The sequence below is a fragment of the Cephus cinctus genome, unplaced genomic scaffold (genome assembly GCF_000341935.2).
Source record: "Cephus cinctus unplaced genomic scaffold, Ccin1 Ccin1_scaffold1062, whole genome shotgun sequence".
Classification (NCBI taxonomy): Eukaryota; Metazoa; Arthropoda; class Insecta; order Hymenoptera; family Cephidae; genus Cephus; species Cephus cinctus.
This window is the reverse complement of record NW_014333584.1, coordinates 232,926-257,658: the sequence shown is the minus strand read 5'-3', so window position 1 is coordinate 257,658 and position 24,733 is coordinate 232,926. Positions and strand designations below refer to the sequence as shown.

Here is a 24,733-nt window from a genome sequence, read left to right as displayed (position 1 = left end):
AATAAAAGATTTTTCTTCCATAATGAATAATCATATTTTAATGACGCAATGATTGTACAAATGGATCGTTCGTTAAACGTGTGTCACGTTAAAAAAAAACCGAAGAACAACGATAATAAATACACGTTTTAATAATCGTTCAGTAATAAACCGGATGTCGTCGTAATCGATAACACGAATTACGATAGTTATACGCTAACAGTTCTCGAGAAAGAAACGCAACACCTTTGTCACTATATAATAATACCATAGGATTTTCACTTATACGTAAGCGCACGACTTAATAATTACAATAACGAAAGGAAGATTCATCGAAAGACATATAAGTAGTATCCTTACTTCCGGTTATTACCATATTTAATCCCCACCCTAGATAAATTATGTACCCGTCCAATCGAATCGATCGTTCCCTTCTCTTTATAACCTCAAAACTGGCTTCGCGCAGAGAGTCAATAACACGCGATCCACGATTTACAAGTAAAATCGTAAACGTAATTCACAATTACAATGTATACTATTATTTAATTAACATCTCATTCCCCTTAAGCCTGACTCTCTGCGTCTCCCTCGTAACTTTTAGAACACGATTCAAACGCTCAGCCGGTTCCGTAAAAGCTCACGAGTCGTTAACAATTAATTGATCCAGTCGCAACGGACTCCATTGGTACATAATAAGTAAACACAGCACGTTAATGAAAACGTGACTAAACTCCGGGCCGCCCCCATTATCCTCAAATATATTTTCAACGGTAGCGATAAAGTTTATACGAATAAAATTTTCTGGAAGAATCTATAATAACGGCTCGATAATCGAATAATCCAATTCGGATCTCAAAGTCGAAATATCTCATTGGCTGGCGGGTTAGCAGAGTGGACGCGAAAAAACATTAAACTTGGTTACACTAGGCCAACTGTTGGGACGTTTTCAAGCGAGAGTATTTATACCCACCAAGTCTCAATCCCCTCGATTTCACAAAATCCAAAAAAGAGTCCAATTAAATATCAACGTCGACCCTTATCTTCTCTGTATACCATTGTATTCCTTCGTCGATAATCGACAATCACTTGCGCATCGAACATAACCTAAAAGTCACATTCACATTATTCACCTAACGTCCAACACAGATAATCAATCCCCCTTTTACATAAAATCACAATCATTCGCGCCCCTCGATCATTTTCATCCGTCATTCCTCTTTTATCCTACCTTTCGCCTCCCACCACACGAATAAACATTGAAACTCGTTACAATTAAAAATACGTACCTAAAGATAACTACCTAAAGGTATAATCAAGAGATTAATATATATATACATATATAAAAAAGAACAATAAAATTTGAATCATGGCCAAAAAAGAATAAGTATCAACTAGTATCTTTACAAAGCATCCATCGACCGTAGCTACAATGCCACGGTATTTTACGTATACGTTAATAGATTGCAATTAAAGGTAAATGATAATTAAACAGCAACTAGAGGAAATTCAGAATCGATTATTCTATATTATGTATATATATATATATACCTTGGTATGGGCACGCGGATACCGATCGGTCGAACACTCTCGATTGAACACGCGCCTCGACAGAATTTATACAATAAAATTGATGTAATCGATAATACAATAATTCGAGCAACGCAGGTCGTTCTGTGTAATTTATATATATATATGTATATATACATATAATTTATTTACGTGTATATATACGTATGTATATATATAATATCAACTATGTCACCTAGTATTATTTTAAATAGGTATCTTATACTTGGTTTTTAATTCATTTAATCTTCGCTGTCAGATCTTAACCGATACCTTAATTAGATATATTCTTGGTAATATATATATATATATATAGTATTTAGTATTCTTATACTTCCGTCTCGCTTGGCGTTTACCCATTGGGAACCCATTGGGACGTTATATAATATATATATATTATTAATGTTATTATTATTTTTTTTCTCTTTCTTTCTTTCGAGTAACGAGTACCTACGTAGGTAAGGTTTCTTAGACCTTAATTAAGTGCTAACGGTGGGGGTGGGGATATCCGGTAGCATTATAATTCTTTTCCCTTGAACGAAGCAAAACCGCAGACTGAATTTCAAGTACAATACCTTTGCAAAATTTTCGTTCGGGTATTTAGTAAGTTCGTAATCGGAAATAACAATGTGCGTCTTCTTGGGTTAAAAGTTGAATTGTGATTTTGAATAACCGTAGCACGAGATTTTCCAGTGGTTACCATACGCGTACAGAATTTTGCAGAAATATTGTCGGAAATTACGGTAACGCCTTTAATCTGCCCGAGGAGTCTGTATGAGTTTGAGAAAAAAAAAAGAATGACAAGGTGCAAAAAATTTTTGGAGACGCGTGAAGATTCGAGCAACGTGTATAGGATTTTTTTTTTTGGTTTCTTCCTGAAGTGCCACTTTTTTTCCCCCTCAAATCTCAGACCAACTCAGGACCCTTAACGTTTTTCTTTACTCTCGATTCGCTTTTCCCTTTCCCTTTCTGCCGCACGCGGCAAGCGCTTCCGGTTTTGAAATACCATCCAGCAATCCGCTTGGCCGAGTCGCCTCGACAAAGAAAAATTTGAAAATTCGAAAACCCCCCGACGATTGGCTTGAAGTATGCATAAATTGAATGACGCAATTTATAAATAAATATCATACAAGTATACAAAGCTTGACTAATATATCAATAATGAAATATCTCAAAACGTAATAGAGTTCTCAACTCGAAGGATCGTCGATTGTGCGTCGAGACAAAAAATGCCTGCCAATCGGTAAAAATTAATTCCACGTTACTACCAACGCGTACAATCAAAGTCCCCATTAACAACTAATTACCTCCAGTCACTTCGACAAATCTTCGATCGAGAACAAATTCAACGAAAGCTGCGGGAGGCGAACAAAGTTATACAATAAAAAAAGATATACCGAATACCTTAATCGACCAAATAAATATCTCGATTACATAATCCAATTAAATCTCGGATGCCGCATGCGACAAAGCACATATACACTGACCATGACAGTACGCATAAACATATATCGCCTATGCAATATATGTATATGCATTATATATATTTAAAGGTATTTCTCTATGTGGATACTTTCTGTTGTCTAATGTACATGAATTAATCCCTCGACATAATTAATTTATCGTAATACCCCATTAACAATCGTTACCATAATCATTTATCGTTAAATTCATTAACCGACGTCTTTATCCTTTTTTTTTTCTTCTTCCACTTCCAACCAGTACACATCCATCGCCGCCATTGAACTCCATTTTAATTAAAGCTCACGACGGCCCGCCGGTACGATCGGCGCGACAAACCTAACCTAAACGTCGTTTTCATTTGGGTATCTAAATATTCCTTAAGTGCTAATCCTCAACGCACGTCACTATGGATCAAGCCCGTCGTCCCCGTGTCCAGGATACACGTCGGTCACCCTAATTATATTAATTCAATATAATATCAATCTCACCCTCTATCCTCCCTCCAATCTCCACACTAATCGATCGCCACCCTTTGATCAATGTTAAAAATAAGCTAGACTATCTTCGCAAGCGTAATCCTGGTACCTGGGGACGAGAAAGGCGAAGACGCGCGACTCGGTGGGTAAGTAGGTGGCGCAACCGAACGACGATTAATATATATTCATTAAATTCTGTTCTCCCGTACGTCTTGTGTACGCACCCTTATAACAGTCATCGCGTATCCGCTCGTCAACAAGTCCGCGTACCGAACTTGTATCCGGTGTCTGTATTATTTATCCATTGTGTGAACGCGCGTAACTATGCACTTGATTGATTAACATATCTCATCTGTATGCATATATATGTATATATATATATATACACACACATGACTTTTAATTGATATAATCGCTAACTTAATTCTTACGTTGTTCTTTTTTTTTCTTTGTTTTCTCTCAATCCATCTTCGTACGACCTCGATTATTTGCGTTAATAGTAATCGTAATAAGAATAATAATAAATAATAATACGATGACGATAATATCCCCAATAATCGTAAGAATGTCGTTATTACATTATATACAATGTTCAATGATTTCCAATTGCTGTTCAAGCTACCCACTGTTGCTATAAGAGAGCTGAGGGTTTTAAGCAGGGAGGAGTAGAAAAGAAAAGTGGGGAAAAGAAAAATAGGATTACATTTTTTTTGTAATAAATTATCTCCTTATCATAGATATCATTGATTGACCTAGTCTGGGTCAGAGTTCAAGGCTCATTGACAACTTCCTGCTAGCAATGGCGGATAGGATGAATTTTTTGTTTGGACACCGGGTAGCGTGCTGTTGTTCGACGTCTTATAGAGGGTTGAGACAAATTGCCTTGGGGAGGTCGAACGACGAAACAGGAAGTTTATGTAAAAAGGAAGATGTGGTGCAAAAGAAAAAAAAAAATGGCGTTTAGTATGAATAGCAAGAGGAATCCTTGAATTTTACTACCCTTTCGCGTAATGCTGAATAATAGCGTTTAACTCGGTGATGAAACTTAATGATAACTTATGTATTGTATATATATAGGTATATGCATATATATTATATATAATATATATATGTATACACGTGCATATAATTGATGCTCGTGACGTCAATTAAAAGGTGTACAGTTAATAAGAAACTGAATAAAAATTAAGGAAACGAGCAAGTAATGTGAAGTATTGATTGAAAGTATGTCAATAAAGGCGCGTACCAATAATGAAAGACATACGATAACTTAAATATGATTACTAAAGCTAGATTGTTGAGCACAATTATTGATTTCTATGAGGGACTTTCGGGAGGCGCTGTGTGCCGAGCTCATATCCGCGAACTCGCCCGCCGACTTACCCTTTCGCGGCAGAGTTGTGGCCTCTCCCAGAGACGGTAGCTCTCGCGGCTTCCATATCGGCGAACCTAATTCAAATGAAATTAGAGTGACAGCGTGTGCACGGTTTCTTTTGAATAATCGACATATAAAAGTGGACACGGGGGAGAGAGAGAGATAGAGAGAAAGAGTGAGTGAGAGATAGAGTGAGAGTGAGAGAGAGAGAGAGAGAGAGAGATATCGTGCGTGGGCGCTCGTGTAGGAGCGTATAGGTTATTTCTTTTTTCATTTTTTTTAGGCATCTTGGCAACGAACGACGCGACACCTATGTGGCGCATAGGCAGAGTATCATATGTGTATATGATATATGTGATCTTGTTGGATGTCGCATAGATCTTGGATGAATCAGGCGAATGCCGCGTTGATCGTATTTCAAGTCGTAAAGCTTGGCCCTTGTTTATCGTTGGGGTATAGGTGGTACTTAGTGCCAGGTAATTAAGGCCGGGTTTCATATAACGTTACGGCCTTTGTTACTGTACGTGTTATTGCGGTTGATCGATGGTTTGCAAAGAGATCGGTTGCACGATCGTTCTAGATCGGATCGATTCGCTTAGGTCCCAGGGTGGATTTAGTTTTTTTTTTTAGTTTTGTCGTTTTTTAATTCGTTTCTTACCAAGCTCCTTGATTGTGATTGGCTGATAGTTCTCTGGCTGATGAGACGATTGGATTAGTCTGGCCTGGCTACCGGTACTTCCGGCGGAAATCGTCGAGGTGGTACTCAGTGTTAGATGATTTGGGGTACGACCCAGGTTTGTTTTCTTCTCGCCTAAAAAAGCCTGAGAATCCTCTTCACCCTCGGATTTTGTTCCGGAGTCCATGTCTACCTTGACCTCGCCTGTGTGAAGTAGATTGTTTTTTAAAAAAAATGGTATTTAATTTGTTTTATTATTTTTTGTTATCATGGCCAATGACACTTTACCTGAACTATCGCTTATGGTCTTGCTCCTGGAACGGAAGGTTGTCTGCTGTGGCTGATTGGATGCTGGTTCTTCAAAATCCTTATCTTCCGAACTCTCGTGATCCACCGTCTGTTTGGACTGGCTGTATTTTCTCTTAACGTTGTGCGGATTGGTCATCATTTGCTGCTTCACCACCTTCTTTGACAAAGTTCCGGTTCCGGGACCGGTGCCGTTGCCGTTCTGTGTCTGACTCTGACCTATGGGCTTTTCGAACTTCTCCACGTGTCCGGTTGACATACGAGGAGAAATGGATATCGGCGGTTGAGGCATACTTTGCTTTGTCGAAGGTATACTCATGTTTCGTACAGACTCCCGAATTATCTGCCGGATTGTCTTCAGGAACGCGTTTCTGAAGTCCGTCGTGCTGTATAGAAAATTTTTTCAAAATGTGTTTCACTTTTATATCTGTACGCGTTTAGTAGAAAATTTATGAACGATTCAATCTTACCTGTTAGACAACACGTAGACTTTTTCGGAACGTCGCTGTAATTGACTTCTCAGGTGAATCAATTCCCACAGGAAGTGCGATTCCATGTCTTTCGCTGAACTGGCCCTGACCTGAACCTCTGTCACAGGAATGAGAACCTGATAGCGGATAATCTCGACCTCGCTGGAGTTCGCTTTAGTGGAAACTCCCTGTTGAGAGAATTATAAAAATAGCAAAACACGAGGGAAAGGGGGCACATAAATTCTTGATTACACAGAGAAGACGTTTTAAAATAATTCAAGGCGTTTACTCACCATGAGCTTCTTCTTCTGTCTTAATCTCTCCTTACACAAAAACACTACGGCAGACTTGAACACAAAGCACATGGCGTGTAATTCAAGTCCCTTTTTGATTTTACCGAGGAAATCCGAAATATTGAGCCACTCGACGCCACCGTAATAAAGTAAATCGCCTGGGCTAAGGTCGATCGGCTGTTTGCACGATTTTTGATGCTGTCTAAACAGATGATCAAAGATGGCGCCGTACTCCTCGTGAATTCTCTGCATTTCGTTTATGTGCTCAGCCACCTTCTCCATACCCTTAAGAGCCTCTGTAATTTCACATATAGAAAAAGTACAGTAAGCTATTGGAAATTGAATTTTTATTTTTATCAAAAATTCGCAAACTTTACCAATTAAATGTTGGTGTTCCTCGCTGTGCTCGTCCGTGAGATTCCTGAGCTGTTGCAAGAGCAATGGATACTTTAGTATTCTCTGGATAGGCTTTATCAGATAGGATTCCAAAGTTGAGGAATGTTGCTGGCGTGGGTTCCTCGCTGATAGAAATTCTTGTAAAGCTTGGTTTCCTTCGTCTGCATTGAAATATCAATCGGTATTAAGAATGCAGTCGATAATGATTCTTATTAAATAAATAAAAAGGGTTGAAGCTACTACTCACTGGGGTGCAGAACTTTTTGGGCCTTCGAGTGACTGGCGCAGAATGAGCTGTACAATTTGAAGTGATTTACGTAATATAAGAAGGCACTTCCAATGGAAAACAGGACACCCTGCAGTAAGAGAAAATACGATTAGTAATCTCTGTGGTATTATATAGTTAAATAATTAATATAAATTACCTTGAATTGACTCGGATGGTCGAAACTGTTGAAATCCGACTCCATCTCAATCGCATGATCGAGATTCTGGAGAAATTGCCGTTGGAAAGTGACAATTTCCTGGATATTACCAAATAGCGCGTTTATCTCAGCGTTCGACAAGAAAGTTTCGCGCTTTAGGGGTTCCAGATAGTTTTCCAGCAAATTATTTAAATTCTACAAAACATACGAATCATTAGGTAACTTGAGAGATTTGTCTAATTAAAAAAATAATTCTAATACCGACCTTTACATAAGTCCGTTCAGTCTCGATCAATTCTAAAATCACTTTCTTCAGCTTCTCAGCGTCACTCAATTGTCGACTCGGCGTTAGTGCCTGCGAGTGGGAACTGACAACACTTCCGGTAGGACTGGATTTCCTGGTTTCCCCAGGAGATCTACAGATACCAGTTACCTGTTCAGCCGTCTTCAAAAGATTCTCAATCTCAAACGAATTGGTTCTCGATGTCTGCTTCCCGTTCTCCATGTGCGAAACGGCCGAGCATTCCTGTAGTATGCTTTCCTTACCTAATGAAAAATAAAAATTGACATCCCAGACCGTTCCAGAGATCATCAATTCATCTGACAAAGATTAAAGTCACTAATCAACAATAGATCTTACTCCAACCAGGTGCAGGAACGATCAAGCCAGATATCATTTCTTCGCTTATGACAGGTGGATCCGAAGGAGGCGGTGGACACACAAGACTTTCAATTATGTCATCGGTAACTCTCATCACACCAGAAAGATCTGGTGGTTCGGTTCTCGATGATCTCATCATCATACAAAGGGCTAACTCCTCCTGAAGAACGCTTTCCAGATACATCATGTCTAGATCACTGACAATAGCACCATTGATCACCATGATCTCATCGCTCTTGATGATTCCTAAAGAGAAAACAACATAGGGTATTTTCAATTCCAATCGTACTCACTAATACATCAATGAGATTCACAGCAGCCAATAAGATCAACCATGAAAGGACTGTGTATCTGAATCTAGCAAAGAGGCAATCGTCTATTTATATCATAAAAGAATAACAGTGGCGGATGAATTATAGATAAAAGTAATTCTAGCGTGGAGGATCGATAATGACAATGAAAGTACACCTGAGCCACGTGTAAACAATATAGTCCATAAAGCTCCAACGCTAGCCTCGAACACTTCATCCAGGGTTTTTATGCTTGGTTAAGTCATGTTCATGCAACATTGCTCATCCAGCGGTAAGTGAATTATAAAAGTCAATTCTTAACAGAATCACAAGGTGATATCGCGCACTGTGGCCTTAACGTTATACTTAAACAATTGCTTCTTCGCATTAAACAATTATTTTGTTCATCAACTTTTTCTTCTTCTTCCCTTTAGTCGTCCTCTACTAACCATTCTGCATGGCGACGCTCTTGTCCTCGACTCTGCTAACGTAGCAGCAAAGCTCGTCCTGCCTATCGGAATTCTCAATAAGTTCAGCCTCCACGGAGAAGCCCCACATCTGGTCCAGGGTGTTCCTCTGGAGTTCTACTTGGTAGAGTATCTTGGCGCAGACCTCGACTATCTCGTGGGTATGCAGCTGAATAAATAGAAAAAAAAAAATTATTTTTAATTTCAACCATAACAATCTCGTGACTTTTAGTAGATGAAATTTTTCATAGGTTATGTATTACTTTGATGGAGTCTGGATTTTTGTTAATCCAGGTACATCCTTAGAACGTTATACAGCTGGTACTCACGTAGGTCTCTATCAGATCTGTTCTATGCGGCACGAAATAGTTGTGATCCTCCATATCGCGTCGTTTCTTCACCCTGACAAAATGCTCCATAGGATTGAGACCTTTTCTGCTACACGCACTTGCCAGGAACTCCTCGACGGACATTGCATCCCGTAGAAATACCGAAACGAGCTAGAAATTCGAATAATTTGTCTTTAGCTACGTCGTAGAATTTTTATCAAGAGAATCCAATTTCAGTAATAGATAGTAATGCGAGTAGCTTCAACTGATAGTGACGATCTAGCATAATAGCTTGATAATTTCATACCCGACAATTTATAATTTAATATACGTATTCTGTACGTAGGTATTAAAGCGTAGCGTCTAGTTGCAGCAATTATTTATGCGATGACCTTAGAGTGCAGCCCTTCAATTAAAACTTAAAAAATAACTGACCTGATTATCCGGCACCGACACCTTGACGGTCTTCTCTTCATCCCTGGAAGAAATCTGCAAGGATCTTCTACTGGAACTGCTATTAGACCTGGAGAGGAGTGGCGGTCTTCTCTTGGTGGCTCCGCGACCTGCCAGAAGATTATTCAGGAGCGACGGACTCCTGGCGCATATAAAAGCGTGGAAGGAGGATACCGTGAAGACCCCAAGTTTGTTCAGGGTCTGCTTCGTTGCCCGAGAAACGTGAGTGAGTAGACTCTAGAAAAGAATTTATACCAACCTGAGACTCAGCCAGTGAAATTCAAATTTTAGTAATTTCAACTAAGAACAATCAAAAAGCATCTTCGCTACCTTCGGATTCGGCAATTCACCGCTCTGAAGACTAGCCATGTAACATCTAAGACGAAATTGTTCACAATGAAGACGTTCCAGATTCTCTTCCCACTGAACAATCTGATTGTTGATCTGCTGCTTCGTTTCCACGTCGGATACAACCGACTGTTGAAGATCTGCCATGTGCTTCAGCTTATGATCCTGAACGAGGTAAAGTAATATCTTCAACGACTGTCATATAATCTTTAGTTATTTTATATTAATTTTACTCACCGATTCTATTGCCTTCTCCAGCCGGAATATTTCCTCCTGTAGAAGATGCAGGGTCCCGGTCTTACCCCGGTGACGAGCAAATGCAGCTGCGCACGCCGAGTGGATGCTGTTCACCCAATTCTCAAGTTCCACTTGACATGGTGCCTAAAATAAAAATGTATTTTCGTATAGGGGCCTGATAGCTACGTCAATCCAACTGGGCAAAGACCCTTTCGAAAGAGAGATCCTTGATTCGCAACCTAATCCCCCGCTTCCTCTACCTGGAACAGATAGGCATCCCCGAAGGCAGTGCTCAAGCAGAATATATAGTCCCTCTTAGGGTGCTCTGGTATTGGCTGCATTATGGCACCGTCCACGATAATCAGATGCTTTGGCGCCGTTTCCACAGCTCTGCTCTCATGGGAATCACAAGGGTAAAAGAGCAACGTCGTGCCCTTAAGACAGACCCAGTAACCCTTCCATCCCCGTTTCCTGGCTAGTTCGATCTGATGCTTCTTCCTCAGGAGCCACTTCTTCACGCTTAGAAATCTACACGGAGCAAATACATAATAGAAATGTATCTCAATGACATCAATGACGGTCCATCGTTATCATAAAATGTTTTTAAATATTTCTACCCAGCTTTCCTCACTGCTCCAGTGCAATTGAAGGATGCTGCGGCTGTACCAGTCTGCTTTCCACGGTAGGGTGAATTAATGACACTTTCACCATCGTCATCGTCGCTCACCGCAGTCGTCAGAGACATTCGGTCGTCGTCAGACATCTGAAAAACCAATTTAATTGAATATAAAACGAAAATAATTTTGAGTCACATTTTTTTTGTGGAAATTCTCAATAATATTCAGGATATAAGAGGAGATTAAAAGAAGACGATAAACCGTCAAAGATTTCACGTTAAACTTCTTTGACCTGGTAAAACTTACGACTCTCTTGAGAAAGTCAGCATTGCAACTATCTGCTGTCATGTGAGGATGATAATGACAGTAGCATCCTTCCTTGAGGAGCTTCATGTTCCTCTTGGCGGTACCGTTGATCTTGAACATGATCTCCTTCTTGGCAATCTTCAGACCGTCTATATATTTCTCGGCCCAAGTATTCAATGCCCCATTGATGATTTTCAATAATTTGTAATAATAACCTTCCCCAATACCCGGATTCACTTTATCCTCGACACTCTTGCAATTGAACCAGTACAGCTTCTTCGTCTCATTGATGCAGATAACGCTTATCGTATGTCTCTTGCAAAGGCAGAAATACTTCTTGCACTGCTTATTATGAAGTGTCGTCAGATCCGTGTAACTACTGCTGGGATTCAGCAAGTCCAGAGAACTATTGATACGAGACGTCGACCATCCTGGCTCTACCATCATTTGATTTTTACTACAAGTAACCTATGAGATCTTCATGAGACGCGTGGTCTCGTTACAGTCATTCCGATCCACTGGATCATGATCTTGCGAAATGCAGCATCCCTCTAAGAGCATCGTCGAGTCGAGGTAGATCCTTTTTTTTTCTTCTCTTAACAATTTATAACTATTATCAGTACTGTTTACCGAAAACTATCCACTTTTAAGGGACGACTGAATTTACATTTAGATTTCCCAACGATCGATAGCATCAGGGAAACTGGCGTCGTGACGCGTGATCTAAATTCTTTTTTTCTCTTTCCCTCTCTGTCCCTCCTCTCCTACTATATATGTAACTGCTCTCTTTTCTAACGAGTGACGCAGACACTCTGCTTCTGGTTTATTCAACCAAGCGGGTTAACGCACTAATTAACGCGATAGGAATCTCTATTCAAATGAAAAGTTCACTATCCTCCCAGCTTCCGGTTTCATCTTGGTCACAGGTAGACAAATCTCCGCAGTATTATATCACGTATACGTATGAATCTCAATAAAACTTAGTACACGTATAGTCTCCTCTTCGGTTCCTTCATAGAAAATTTCCGCGACAAACTTAATTTCGAAATTTCGTTTTCTCTCGTTAAATATATTCAGCTTCTCGCGATTTCTGCCGATTACAAATAGACCGGATGATTGGTTTTCTTGTTGGGCGTGAAATTCATACGAATGTATCATTCATCAGGCTTGTCAATTCTGGAACCAATTCCGGTATCATCAATTCCCAGAATATACGCCAAGCGCTTATCACGAATGTACAGCTCAAATAGAATACGAATATTATTTCGGCTCTGCGCATCTTACGCACATTATTCCTGCTACTTTGTTACCCTTTTGCGCCAATTTGACCATCACCCGTTATCTTTTATCACTGTCGCAATTTATATACACGCATTAGCCAGAACGTTTAAGCTTTCTCGTGTTCCATTACTTGGCTCTTACGAATAAATATATAGAATTATGAAATATCATATAGAAATTGACTCTCCATATAAAAATAATGTACGTATATCGTTTCCCTTCCTTCGTACCACTCAATGTCTTAAACGAGCTTTTCCCTTCTTAGTCTTTTTTGCTATTCACTTTAAATATTCTTCTCAACAATTTCTTTTAACCTTTTTGTCTTCGTTAGTCGATCGACACAACACGATTCTACGCCCTTATCGTACGCAGCTGATCACCAATGTTTTTCTTTGCTTTAATTCCTTACGTCGAGATACTTAATAATTATTCACAGCACGAGCAATCGCACAATTCCTGACAATCTCAGCCTGAAGATTATTTCAGGCGGTCGGTTTGAATTCGAAATATTTCTTCTTTCTTCTCTCTTGCATCCTCTTTATCACTCTTTCTCTCTTTACGCCTCACGGAGGTTTTCCCATTTTACATGAATTCACATAAATTCAATAAACCTAACGCACTTGACTCTCTCGTAGCAGCTTCCTCATCACGATATTCCTCTTGATCCTGAATCCCAAAGAATCCCTGGTGCACACGGACTTCACTGACCATTCAAGCAGTCAAACGAAGCCAGATTCTTCTTCCAGGATAAAAATTCTGATTCACCATTGACAATCAGGATACGAAGAGGTATGGATAAAATAAAATCCAAAGTCGATCCAACCTCGGTAAGTCCATTACCAAATAAATCAACTAAAATGAAACAAATAGAAACATTATAATAAAAAAGCACCGATAACACTGTCTTAAAAATCTGTACTTTATTACTGATAAAGTTCAAATCCGACCTCGTTTCAGGCCCGAGTCGATCTTGTTCCTCTTCGGCGATTGATATAAACTTTGATTAAAAATTCCCACGTCGTTTTTCTCTCTTATCTCTTTTTCTCTCCGTCTTCCTTGACCTGTCCGAGAACTATCGTCTGATATTAATTAAAATCCTCGTGAGCATCAACCGACGTAACATCAACGTGTCAATGATTTTATTAATCGCAAGCGCCTCTCGTGGAAGAACCACCACCATCCCTCCTGTGTCGCAGTCGTAGTTCCAATCCACGTCTCCATTCTGGTAACCATGAGCCACGCTTTCAAACCATTATGTACTCTCTCTCTCTCTCTCTCTCTATTTGAAAGGAAAAAAGTAAAGAGAAAATAAGTCACCCAAACGGGCCAGTGGTTTAATAAGATTTGTTCGTTATCGGCAGCTGGTGACGAATATAACGTAGAGCGCCTTTTCGAGTCTGCAGCTTGGAGTGTGCTTTGCTCCAGACTGTCGGAAAACAGGGAAGAGCTTTGCTTTGCTTTGCTAGGGGAATCAATACCTGGTTCCTGTTGGGGTTTCCAGGGAGTCCTGGTGGGGTTGTAGGGGTAAGAGATATACGAAGGAGGGAGTCAGATCAGGAGTGGGGTGTCATAGTATATAGTTGCTGCTACTACCGCTGCCGCTAGCACTGGCGCTGGCGCTCCTCGCCTCCGGCTCTGCCCCCGGTAGGCGGTGGAAAGTGCGGAGGTTACAAAAGGGGACCGTGAGGACGGTTAAGGGTGGGAAATGCGGCTGCTGCGAGGACACTGCCGCTACAATACTCGTGACGTAGCTTACGAGACTTTTCGAGGGTGCACTATGCGCTCTTTGTACAACTTTGCATCTCAACTATTTTACGTAGTCGAGATTCCTTTCATTCCATGCCCTCGTATTTCTCCTCCACATTTTTATCAACGGTTTCGCGCATCCTGTCGCCAAAAATCCATGTGGTAGCAAGAAATTTTGTCGTTTTCCAATAATTTGCCTTCTTTCGTATGAAATTACGTATCGTAGCTTTTGAGTGAGAAAGATAGAATTTTTCATGTAGCAAATTTTTCTTTCGGGCACCAAGCTCATTTCTTCCTCGCTGACTAGCACATACAGAATGGAGAGGGGGGTTGTACGTGGGGTAAATTCGTGAGATCCGAGGACATGCGCATGCACCTGTTGGCAACCCCCCCACTATCCGACCCTGTGATAAAATAACGTCGGCACCGATATATATCGCATTTCCGTAACAAAGCAACAAAAACAACCGGCCGACCCCAACCCCACCCAACCCCATTTCTCAGTGGGCTTTGGCACAGTCGCCAGATAGGAATGGCTATGAAATACTCGTAACGTCGAACCAGGGTCACTAGGTTATCGATGTTCTCCACTTCCCACGTTCCTTCCAGCATACTCGTCCTCTGGAATTACATACTGGCTCCCCTGGGTACGTTGGGATCCTACCACCCACCAGGCGTCACCCGACAAAAATTTATTGGACGTTCCTTTTCAATATCTCTTGAAATTCCTTCCAGCCTCCGATGTAATAATCCATAACCTGGTTTACCCTTCTCCGAGTGTCTCCTCGGCGATGTTACCAAGGACGCTTACCAACATATAAACGAATAAGGAAAGTGCATTGTAAATTAAGAGGATCGAACGTGGATGATATAATACTGAAGGAGATCTTGAAATTGGGGAGTTAAGGTCAACAGCCACTCCTGACTCACCTCGGAAGACGTCAAGTAGCAGAGCCTCGAGTCTGTACTCTCCAGGGAAGCTTGTTGCACGATACCATATCTGCCATCCCTGTCGGACATGTAATCCGACCTGACGCTGTCCTGCCTGTCGAAGGTACCCCTGGAAAGTCATAGGAAAAGTGATTAGTCGTCATTGTCTAATCAGTTGGAGTCTCAATATTACTTTGAGCAACTTCTCTCTCACTGTCAATTAACAAAAGACTGACACAGGCCGTGTAAAGAGGTTAATTCATAGATACGGTACAGAGGGACGAAAGAGGAAGACGGCAAAGTTACACTGACAGACAAAACGTCAAATAATTCGTACAGTAGGCAATTAACTATTGGGAAAGATTAATGGATGCAAATTATATCATGTATGTTATACCAATAATTTGGAATTTTATCAAATCGTAATAGCCGCTTTTATACAATGCGTCGCAAAAGTTTAATTAGCTAATTATGAACTTTCATAGGAATAGGATTATTTTTCGTACTTGGGAGTCATAGCGGCCCCGTTCGAAAATCGTGTGCGAGGAACCTTTCTCGAGGCTGCTAATTCAATGGTCGCGTCGCCTTTCCTGTCCGATGAAAATATATAGAAATATATTTGGTGAATGGAAAAAATGGACTCGCAGAGGTTTCGCGCGGAAGCAATGCGCGAGCCTCGCTGAAAAATGTGGTAAAAGTGAAAAGATTGCGACACAATGGGGGGTAGGAAGACAATGAAAACAATAGAGAGGTGGGGTAGGGCATGAGAAGGGTTTTTTTTCCCTTTTCTTTCTTTCTTTTTTTTTTTCTTCACTAAACTAAAGAAAGAAAGAACGTTGGGGGGACTTAAGGATAAGTATGCATTGTGTAACGAGAACAGGTCACAATTTACACCGTATCCGTTCATGGATGCAAGGAACTATGATCCCACGTCCCTTTGCATTTTAATGAGCTAAAGAGGATTGCAGAGATTTGAGAAAAATTGATTAAAAGGCATATCTTACACTTGGTGTCTGATGAAAAAAAAATCATTTGTAAAAAAAAGTTTGTCGCATAACAGTTCTTTTTTCTCTTTTAATTTTTAACTAAAAAATTCACTTACTTTGCCCATCCATACACCCCATAATCTCGCGAATGTACGAATGATGTTCACTTTACACTGAACTATAAGAGTAAGACAGCACTTTGGATAAGTACTGGTTAAAGACGTATAAGATAAATCTCACCTTTGTTCCAAAGAATCGGTTCTATTTGACTTGTAACCACTGTCGTTCAGGCTGCCCTCGTGTCTCAGAGATGGTAGCGAGTCCCAGGGTGATTCTCTTTTGTGTCCCGAGTAAGCAGGATTCATGGAGCTGGATGCACCGGAACCAAGTGTCGAGCTTCCGGATTGCCAGCCATCCGAGTGCCGGAACCATTGAGCCCTAGCAGATTCGCCAATGCAACTGGCACATCTGTTACTCAAATCGAGATACGGTTCAGATGGTAATTAAAGTTTATTACTGAGACATTAAGTTTGACTAATCTACAATGAAATACCTCGAATTATAATCGCTTAGATATCCACGATCACGATCAAGATCTCGTTCTCTTTTTTCCCTGATAATCTCATTCCTGTCGCTGTAGTAGCCATCGCGATCCTTACTGTTCTGTCTCTCGTTACAGTAGCGATAGGACAATGGAAGCGTGGATGATTTATTGCTGCTGGATCCTGATCGAATGAAAAATAAAAAGCCACAATAAAAAGAATCTATATAAAATAATACATCAAAAGCTTCAAACAATCTTAAACTATCGAACTTACGTCTACGCGAAACGTGGGGCGTGCGTTGAACGTTCAAAGGAATATTCTCAGCGAATTCTGAAGATAATATAAATCAATAAAGAGATTAATGAAAATTTATAAAAACAAATTAAATCAGTCTTATCCACGATATTCACCAAGATTTTCCATACTCTGAGTGAGCAAAGCTTCAAACGTATGAAGACTGTAACTTTCGGCGTCCATTCCTTTGGCAAGTGTATTCCTGAGGTGCATCTCGTATTCAAGAAGAAGCCTACTGGTGGGACTTCCTGGCGTAGACACCGACTGCATGTTCTGTTGCTGATATGTTTGACCGTTGTTACATCGTCTGGAGTTGCAATGATTCGATTGCTCCATGTCGGAATTCCCATTCGACGAGCTCGGAGTTGTCGCGTAGCATTGGTTGTCGAATATGACGTTGTCCGAAGGCGGCGACATGTCACCTGTGCACCGATTACGTTCCATGTCCAAGTACGTCCTGGTTCTACCACCTGGAACGGAGAGACTTCACGATGGAGGAGTTGGCAAAACAAATGGCAACAAGCATCCAGAGATACCAAAGACAAAGAATAAAAGAAATTAGGTAATAATTTACCAGTATACTGTCTTCCCATGTCGTGAGCGCTTCGCGAACCCTGGAACTTGTTGTTGTACGAGCTTCTGTAAGGATTCGAGTAATTTTCATTCTCAGCCTCGGACATGTACTTCTGATTGTTATTGTTAGGATGATAATGATAGCTGTGATGACTGTGCCTCTTTCTAGTCATTTCAGGAGACGTGACAGGACTGTCGATACTTGACATGGGCTTCAGCATTCTCTTCAGAGTATTGGAATCCAAACTGATTCCACCGTTTTGAGCATTTTCAATTCTCATGTCATCGGTGCTCTTGCTTTTCGACTTTCTACCGTTATGATTATTGTTCACTATATTGAATATATTTCCATTCTCCATTTCCAATTCAGTGTAGTCCGCTGACTTTGTATGATGAAGTTGCTCCTTGCGCATTGACTTGTTCTGCAACGTTCCACCAGCCTGTGTACCCTCGGACTTCAATGTCTCCCTTTCAGTTCCATTTTGCTGAGTCGACGAGTCCTGACTCTGTTTCTGGCCCTTTTTGGGCGAGATCGCTGGACCCTTCTCTTCCGGACTATCAATCTGTAACGCAAAAGAACGTTAAGGAGGTGAACTATAGAGAAAGTATAGCGCTACGAAGGCAATAAAAAATAACAGACAACTGGTACGTGCCTGAGAACCAACTGTAGCCGTGCCAATTGCCACGTTTGCTGTTTTTGGTGTTGTTTGACAGGTCTCATTTTGCTGTTGCTTCTCCTTCTGCTTAATCGAGTCTCCGCTCTTTGCCGTCTTCCCGGGTGTGGCATTCGCATTGGTCACATTGTCGTAGAGTGACGCGCTGGACGTAGCCGCTGTAATCTTATCTCGTCCAGGTGTCATCTCCATTTCAGTCGAGCGAGCCATGGTCCTTGGTAACGTGGAGGAACCACCTGGATAAAGAGCATCAATAAAGCTGTCAATTAATAATACAAAAAATGGATAAACAATGACACTGGATACCTAGTGATACACTATCCGTCAGAAATATTCACAGAACCAAGCAGAACCTGAGTGTCCTGACGAGATACATCCATTACAGCTCTATTAATTACCCGATAATTAGAAATTGATCCATTCCATAAACTTGTATATAGCACATAAATATCTACGACCTATATATAATACATGTTATATATGAAACCCAATTACGATATCCAATCAGTAATTTCTATCGAGTACTCTTATACCCTTTTACCTGTACGTTACGTCAGAAAGACGTAAAAAGGAAATTTTGATATCTTACCGCAAGTACCTCTGTATCTAGGGTCTTGACTACGCAGCCGTGCAAATTGTTCCGGGGTCATACAAGTACACTGAGGTTCTCTTGATCTGCTTGGTGAGGCTGGAGTAGATAGGGTCTTTCTCCTTGTCTTTATCTTCTGCTTGTTCGGCGGTTCCAGCTTCAAGGAATAGGACGAGGAGGCCTTCCTGGAGAACTTGAACGACGGCGACTAAAAGTGAGTAAAAAAAAATTTTAGAAAATTAACATCATATTCTAACAAAAATTATCCACAATTCTCTTAACCCAACTACAAACTCACGCAGCATTCGCGAAACTGTTTAGCATCGATCGGTGAGGTGAAGTTCAGTCCCCAAGTGTCGTTGGTCATTGTGTCTTTCCAATAGACAAAGCACTCAGATGCTTGGCCAATTCTTGTACCTTAAAAAGACAGAATATTAAACTAGGCCAAGTGGTAGCCAGATACTGAACTTGAAAAGAATAGACAGTTTCAATAACGAGTACTTGATGGGTTCAATTTTTTAAAAAGAAAAGATACACCCATTCTTTGCAATTGGTTGTTAGCATTCTTTTTCTCTCCTGACAATACAGGTCTGCTAGTAGTTCATTTGGGTTATCGAAAAACTTATTACCTGGCTGCACAAGTCGCACGTCCAGGATCTTATCCACCTGACTATTGTAAGCCGTGATATGGAAGATGCACTCAGGTGAATCCTGCACGCAGGTAATGTTCACAGGGACCAGGTCTTCTGAGATTTGCTGCCACTTTACAGTTCCGGCCCCACTTGCGCTCACGTGAAAAACTTCGGCCCAGAGTCTGAAATCCCTCGACGTTATACAACATGATAGAGTTTTATAAGAATATATATTAATTATCTTTTTACACATAGGTACTACGGTAACAAAGATTTATCTTGTTTAACAAGTAATAACTATTACGTTGAAAAATGTCTTTTCTCTTTACCAATAGCACTCTACGTTTTACAGATTCTTACAATTGTCTTGTACCGTCCAGTGTCTATTTGAAATTCTTTTTTCCCTCAGGTTATCTATTACACATATCTATCTACAGTATCTAACGTGCACAGTAGTTGAAAATCTTCAATTGAAAAATATTATTATAATCTAATTCAATAGAGATCATTCTACTGTTTATTTTACTTAACAGGCCTTACGTCAATGCCAAATAGAAAAATTGCAGAGCATGCGAACTAGCTTTAGAACTATTTTCATTTTCTTTGCATAATATCTCTGCACCGTAGCATGATAAGAAAGTGCAACTATAAGCAATTCCTAAAGCATTTCGTGCACTGCAGAAATGAAAGTGTAAAATGAAATGAAAAAAGATTGATTTATCTATGATAATGAAGAATAAACAGGAGTGAAGAATGGTCGAGTGAATTTGATTGGTCGAGAAGCGATTTGATCTGTATAAAAACCATCAAGAGGAAATGAACAAAAAAAATTAATCAGGTACACCAAGTTAACAAAACAAAAAAAAGGACATAACCAGTAATTATCTCTAGAAAACCCGACGTTAACATTAAAAATTCTGTTTAACAAATATGAACAAAGAGAACAAATACCAATAAAGTAAATAAAATAATTCCAACGACTCCAAATTATGATTCGACTAATATCCAAAATCACTCACTTAGAAATGCATCAATAATAAATGTCAAATGTCAATTGTCAAGTAAAATTAATGCATTTCAACTGAACAGTCCTGCATATTATTGATACCTAGATATATGCATATGCATAGTTAACGCGATGCATTGGCGCATAGTAGTAACGTGACCGTAACAATCGAGGGCTGCCGAGTGTGATGAATGGACGAAGGTGCGAATGAAAGAGAGAGAGGGATGGGTGGACAGAGAGAGAGAGAGAGAGAGAGAGAGAGAGAGAGAGAGAGAGAGACATAGCAAGTAGTCATAATGCATCGGTAGACAGTCTATCTGAGTACAGACACAGTAGTCATGTGATCAGGTACAGTAGAGAGATTGTAAGATGGTCGAATTCGAATGAAATGGTTGAATGGCTGAATGGTATGGTATGCGCACCTCTTCCTCTCTCTTAAGCTTCCGCACCTGAGCAAGTGACCAGTGTCGCCCCTGCGGCCTCCACCGGTGCCTACGCCGCCCCTGGCACCGGCCTGCCATGGCGAATCTTCGTAACGGTACGCCTTTCTTATCAAGGGTGCGCAGCTGCAGGACAGCTTGTTGCCCATTTTATTCTTCAACTTCCAGTTTTCTTTGCTTCTTCTTCTATCTTTAGGACGCCTCCACCTTATTTGCTTCTTGATCACCTTGCTCTTGATTCTTTAGGATCTTGGCAGTCAGTTTTTCTTTGCTGTATACAGTTTGCTTGAGTTTTTTTTTTTTTTTTTTTTAATACATTCCTGACCTTACGTTTCTGCGAGTCTCTTCCGGTTCCTGTTATTACAATCCACTGATATCTCTTCCGTATCACGCTCTCTTTCTTTGACACTGTGTATATTTTAATTTTCGATTTTGGCACCGAAGCTATCACCTGTTCGGTGAGTCTATTTTCTTTTTCTTGCGTTTTCTTGGTTTCTTGGGAAGCACTGTAAACAGGGAGTGGTCCCCGATCAGAGAACAGAAGAAGATATCTTTATTGTCACATCATTGCTGCCTCCTGAGATTATCAGCTTCTCCGTGGCATCATCGCTGCGAACAGATATTTTCTTGTGTTAAAATAAATATTTTTAAATAAATATTTTTAACAAAGATATAATTTTTTAATACCGTTTACCATTATCGCCCATTCAACACCTACTTTGACTCCATCATTGGCTAATAAGTTTCTGGGGTACATTTACAGTGATAGAAAGTCATCTGCGACAGCATAGCTGCTCTTGCTTCTTTTTACTCTCAAGTAATAATAACATCCTGGTGCATCCTCCTACACAAACCGGTGGTAAGGGTCAAATACATGGAACCAAGCGACAAGACCAGTTCACTCAGGTCACAGATCCAGAGTATTGAGATTGAGACTCAGGAGAAGCAATATGACTTTCATGAAATATGAGAAAAACATCACAAGTCATATCCAGGTCTCCAGGATGAAGAATTCGCTATCCAACTACAGGAATGCAAATCGAATGCCTGAAATGTTAGAGTCACGTTAAAAGTCATCAACGCTGTCGATTCAAAGCAGACCAATTCGAATTTCAGCTTAATTGCATTTAATTGATTTTCATTCAGTCCACCCTGGCGAACGCCAACCCCTTAGAGACTCCCTCCATTTTATTTACCCTATTGAACAGGAAGCCGTCCCATCCGATTTACGAACCCCTACTAAAACTATTTTTATAACGCTTCTGGAAAGTAATTTCATTCTCCAAATACGCGACGTCGTTTCCACCCTTATGAAAGAGAACGCCAAATCCTAGATCTCTGAAGACAGACCATCACCAGATGCTGAAGAGTACAGGAGACAGAGTATCAACAACCGAAGGGTAATAAGGGTTAATTTCCAACAAGGGTACTTTCCCTTCACAATGCACGTGCCTATCGAACAATATTAATAAAGTGTAAGTAGAATGATACATAAAAAAAAGATTTCCTAAAAAAAGTAATAAATATATAAAAAGAGAGTGTACGTCATCCAAGCATGAAGAGTGATGTTGACGCAGCCAGGGGTGACTGAACTGAGGCAAAGGACGAACGAACCAAGTCAGCCTCTGGTCCAGATCAGAAATCCTCTTTAAAGCATCCAAGAGATAATTCCATCAATCGGTTGTTACGTTCCCAGGTAGTATCTATATGAGGATCCCATCGCAGCCACGTAGAGGAAGATGCTGAGGTAGAGGCAGTTGATCTAATAGAGGGCAAAGAGTGAGTGAACGTGGTAGACAGGAAGCCAGTGGCAGGCTTGGGTTCTGATTACGAGCTAGGGTAAAGTAGGTACCTATGGTTGTGGGTGAAAAGACCTTCCTAAACACTATATCGATTTCGAACAACCCCTTCCCCTCCTCCTCCTCCTACCCTGGAATGCGGTTACCTATCACCTCCTAAACGTGAATATTGCAAAAGGTAAACCTCGATAGGTTCCTTAGGCGGATCCACATTGTTTATCCATCCTCTCTGTATACGCCATTCTTTCCTACTTTATTTTATCTCGTTCCGTCCACATTATCTTCGACCCAAATGGACCCTTTTCGGGAGGAGGACTTCACGACATGGGCGGGTACCGTGCACACGTAGATGCCGGCTCCTTCGCTTGTCGATACGATGCAACGCAATTTCATGATATAATATCAAAGATCATTCGGATTAGATATTTCGCTTATCATTTGTTTTTTAATATACGTTTCTATTATATATTTATAGTTATAAAACTCACGTATACTATAGCTGGGTATATTTGTATATTTTGATTTGCTTGTTTTACCACGGTGCATTCGCCCCGAATTTTATTTGAATCAATGAACGATATCGTGACGAGTCTGATACTACAATAAAACTGGGGTTGTGTATCCACAATTCTAGCACGGCTCAGCGACTTTTAAAGGTATCCCTACGTCGGCCTTGATAAGTACTTTAAATAAATGGAAGAAATTCTATTAGTACGTTTTTTCAAGAGCCTCCAGGATCCTGAGAAGCAGACGTTACCGGCTGGTAGACAATATGTCAGTTTAGTGGATTGTAACGTAGGGAATAAGTATAGAAGCATCGTCTCCTGGGAATGAAGGAATAATCGATTTTTCTATAAAAAAAAAATATACTAGAAACTAGACACCATAATGGATTGAAATCAGACAGTCGGACACTGTTAAGTAACGTGTAAGTAAAGTATAAGTGTGAGAATTACTTTGATATACCCTTTAAGGAATCGTAAAGCATTTCTCTATTGAATAATGAAAATGCGCAGAGATACTTTACCACGAGTGTTGGAATAATTCCGCTTGGGGGTTGACAAATTCACACTTTCTCTCACTTATTTATACCGGATACTAAGGGTTGATCCTCATTCAAAAGTTTGTGTAAACTGAAGAGGCGACACAACGCGACACAGGGATGATGCACAACAACATAGAACATCGCGCAGAGACAAGAACCGGAGGAAAAACCGCCAAAGTATTGCTGGCTTCCTTAGAGAGAGCCGTAGTGAATTAAAAGAGACAAAAAAGGATTAAACATAAAATAATAAAGGATGTAAAATGGTACTCTCCACCCTTGTCAAAAAATCACAACATCACACTCTGTGAACCCACCGTAGCTCCGGATAAGAAATCGCGTCAGGACTCTCAAAGGGTATGTGAACCGTTAAGGTACGTTAATTCAAATTTTAAAGATGGCCAAGTTCACTCTCGACAACGTTTTCCCGGTTACGGCATCGCCGTACTTTCGCGTGAATTCATCTCCCACGTAGCCATGGATACTGCAGATCGGGGAAGGCCTGGCCCCGAATGCGCCCCTAGCCGAAAATGTCGATATCCCTGCTGCGCCCGTGATGCGCCCATGCAGTTCGACACTCTTTTACACAACGTATTAAACTCACGACACTCCTGGAGCCGATCGCGAAACGATCCACGCCCCTACGATCGGCCCGATAGAGATCGGGGCGGATTCCTCAACGTTTTCCCAGTTTTTCCCCTGTAAATTCAACGTATTCGACTTACCGTGAGGCGGATGGGGTGGTTCGTGCCTATATCCAGGCGTAACCATGGCGATCAACGATCGATCCGGGACTTGCGCTCTTCTACGTTTACCCGGAGAGTTTAAAGAGGGAGAGAATTTCGCGCATCCCCTATACTATCACGCCATCCTCGCGAAAACCAACCCCTAACCTTCTACACTTCCTTCTCCTCGTCGTCATCCTTCTATTCTAACCTATCGTATACAGCTAGCTACATATATGTATATAGTACCTATGTCGCGTCGTACCACTCTGCACTCTACACTCTACACTAGCCCCACGTCCATCTCATTCTCGTCGCCTTTTCCTCTAGCTTATTA

At 40.7% G+C, this 24,733-nt stretch overlaps 1 protein-coding gene and 1 long non-coding RNA gene across 5 annotated transcripts; one reads left to right on the top strand and one right to left on the bottom strand.

Annotated features, from left to right (window-relative positions):
* Window positions 1–20: 20 nt before the first annotated feature.
* Window positions 21–24,384, bottom strand: LOC107271878. 4 transcript variants are annotated; one of them, XM_025089151.1, is made up of 30 exons: window positions 23,657–24,384; window positions 20,813–21,439; window positions 19,382–19,566; window positions 19,051–19,169; window positions 18,753–18,960; window positions 18,143–18,399; window positions 17,491–18,052; window positions 17,033–17,386; window positions 16,896–16,952; window positions 16,631–16,802; window positions 16,318–16,545; window positions 15,598–15,681; window positions 15,092–15,221; window positions 10,829–10,974; window positions 10,472–10,739; window positions 10,212–10,355; window positions 9,957–10,160; window positions 9,609–9,863; window positions 9,174–9,344; window positions 8,827–9,013; window positions 8,067–8,333; window positions 7,692–7,972; window positions 7,427–7,621; window positions 7,249–7,357; window positions 6,983–7,162; window positions 6,606–6,901; window positions 6,313–6,500; window positions 5,825–6,228; window positions 5,519–5,740; window positions 21–4,934 (listed from the first exon to the last, which is right to left on the bottom strand). In XM_025089151.1, the coding sequence occupies exons 2-30, from the start codon at window positions 20,977–20,979 to the stop codon at window positions 4,756–4,758; spliced, it is 6,219 nt and encodes a 2,072-aa protein (XP_024944919.1). In that variant the 5' UTR covers window positions 20,980–21,439; window positions 23,657–24,384; the 3' UTR covers window positions 21–4,755. The 4 variants fall into 4 exon arrangements, with proteins under 4 accessions (XP_024944919.1, XP_015603892.1, XP_015603895.1 ...); XM_015748406.2 differs by lacking the exon at window positions 15,598–15,681 and having other exon boundaries at window positions 9,957–10,139; XM_015748409.2 differs by lacking the exon at window positions 15,598–15,681 and having other exon boundaries at window positions 9,957–10,139; window positions 18,762–18,960.
* LOC107271907 lies at window positions 8,273–9,024 on the top strand. Its single transcript, XR_001538768.1, has 2 exons — window positions 8,273–8,669; window positions 8,812–9,024. It is a non-coding gene; the product is annotated as an uncharacterized LOC107271907 (long non-coding RNA).
* Window positions 24,385–24,733: the final 349 nt, after the last annotated feature.

What these genes read in the sequence shown, in the direction of transcription:
- LOC107271878 (XM_025089151.1), bottom strand. Translation starts at nt 20,979, where the DNA reads ATGGGCAACAAGCTGTCCTGCAGCTGCGCACCCTTGATAAGAAAGGCG. An exon ending in TGTCGGTGCCGGATAATCAG is followed by an intron (nt 9,345 to 9,608) that starts GTCAGTTATTTT and finishes TCGAATTTCTAG; the next exon opens with CTCGTTTCGGTATTTCTACG. An exon ending in GACCATAAGCGATAGTTCAG is followed by an intron (nt 5,741 to 5,824) that starts GTAAAGTGTCAT and finishes TACTTCACACAG; the next exon opens with GCGAGGTCAAGGTAGACATG.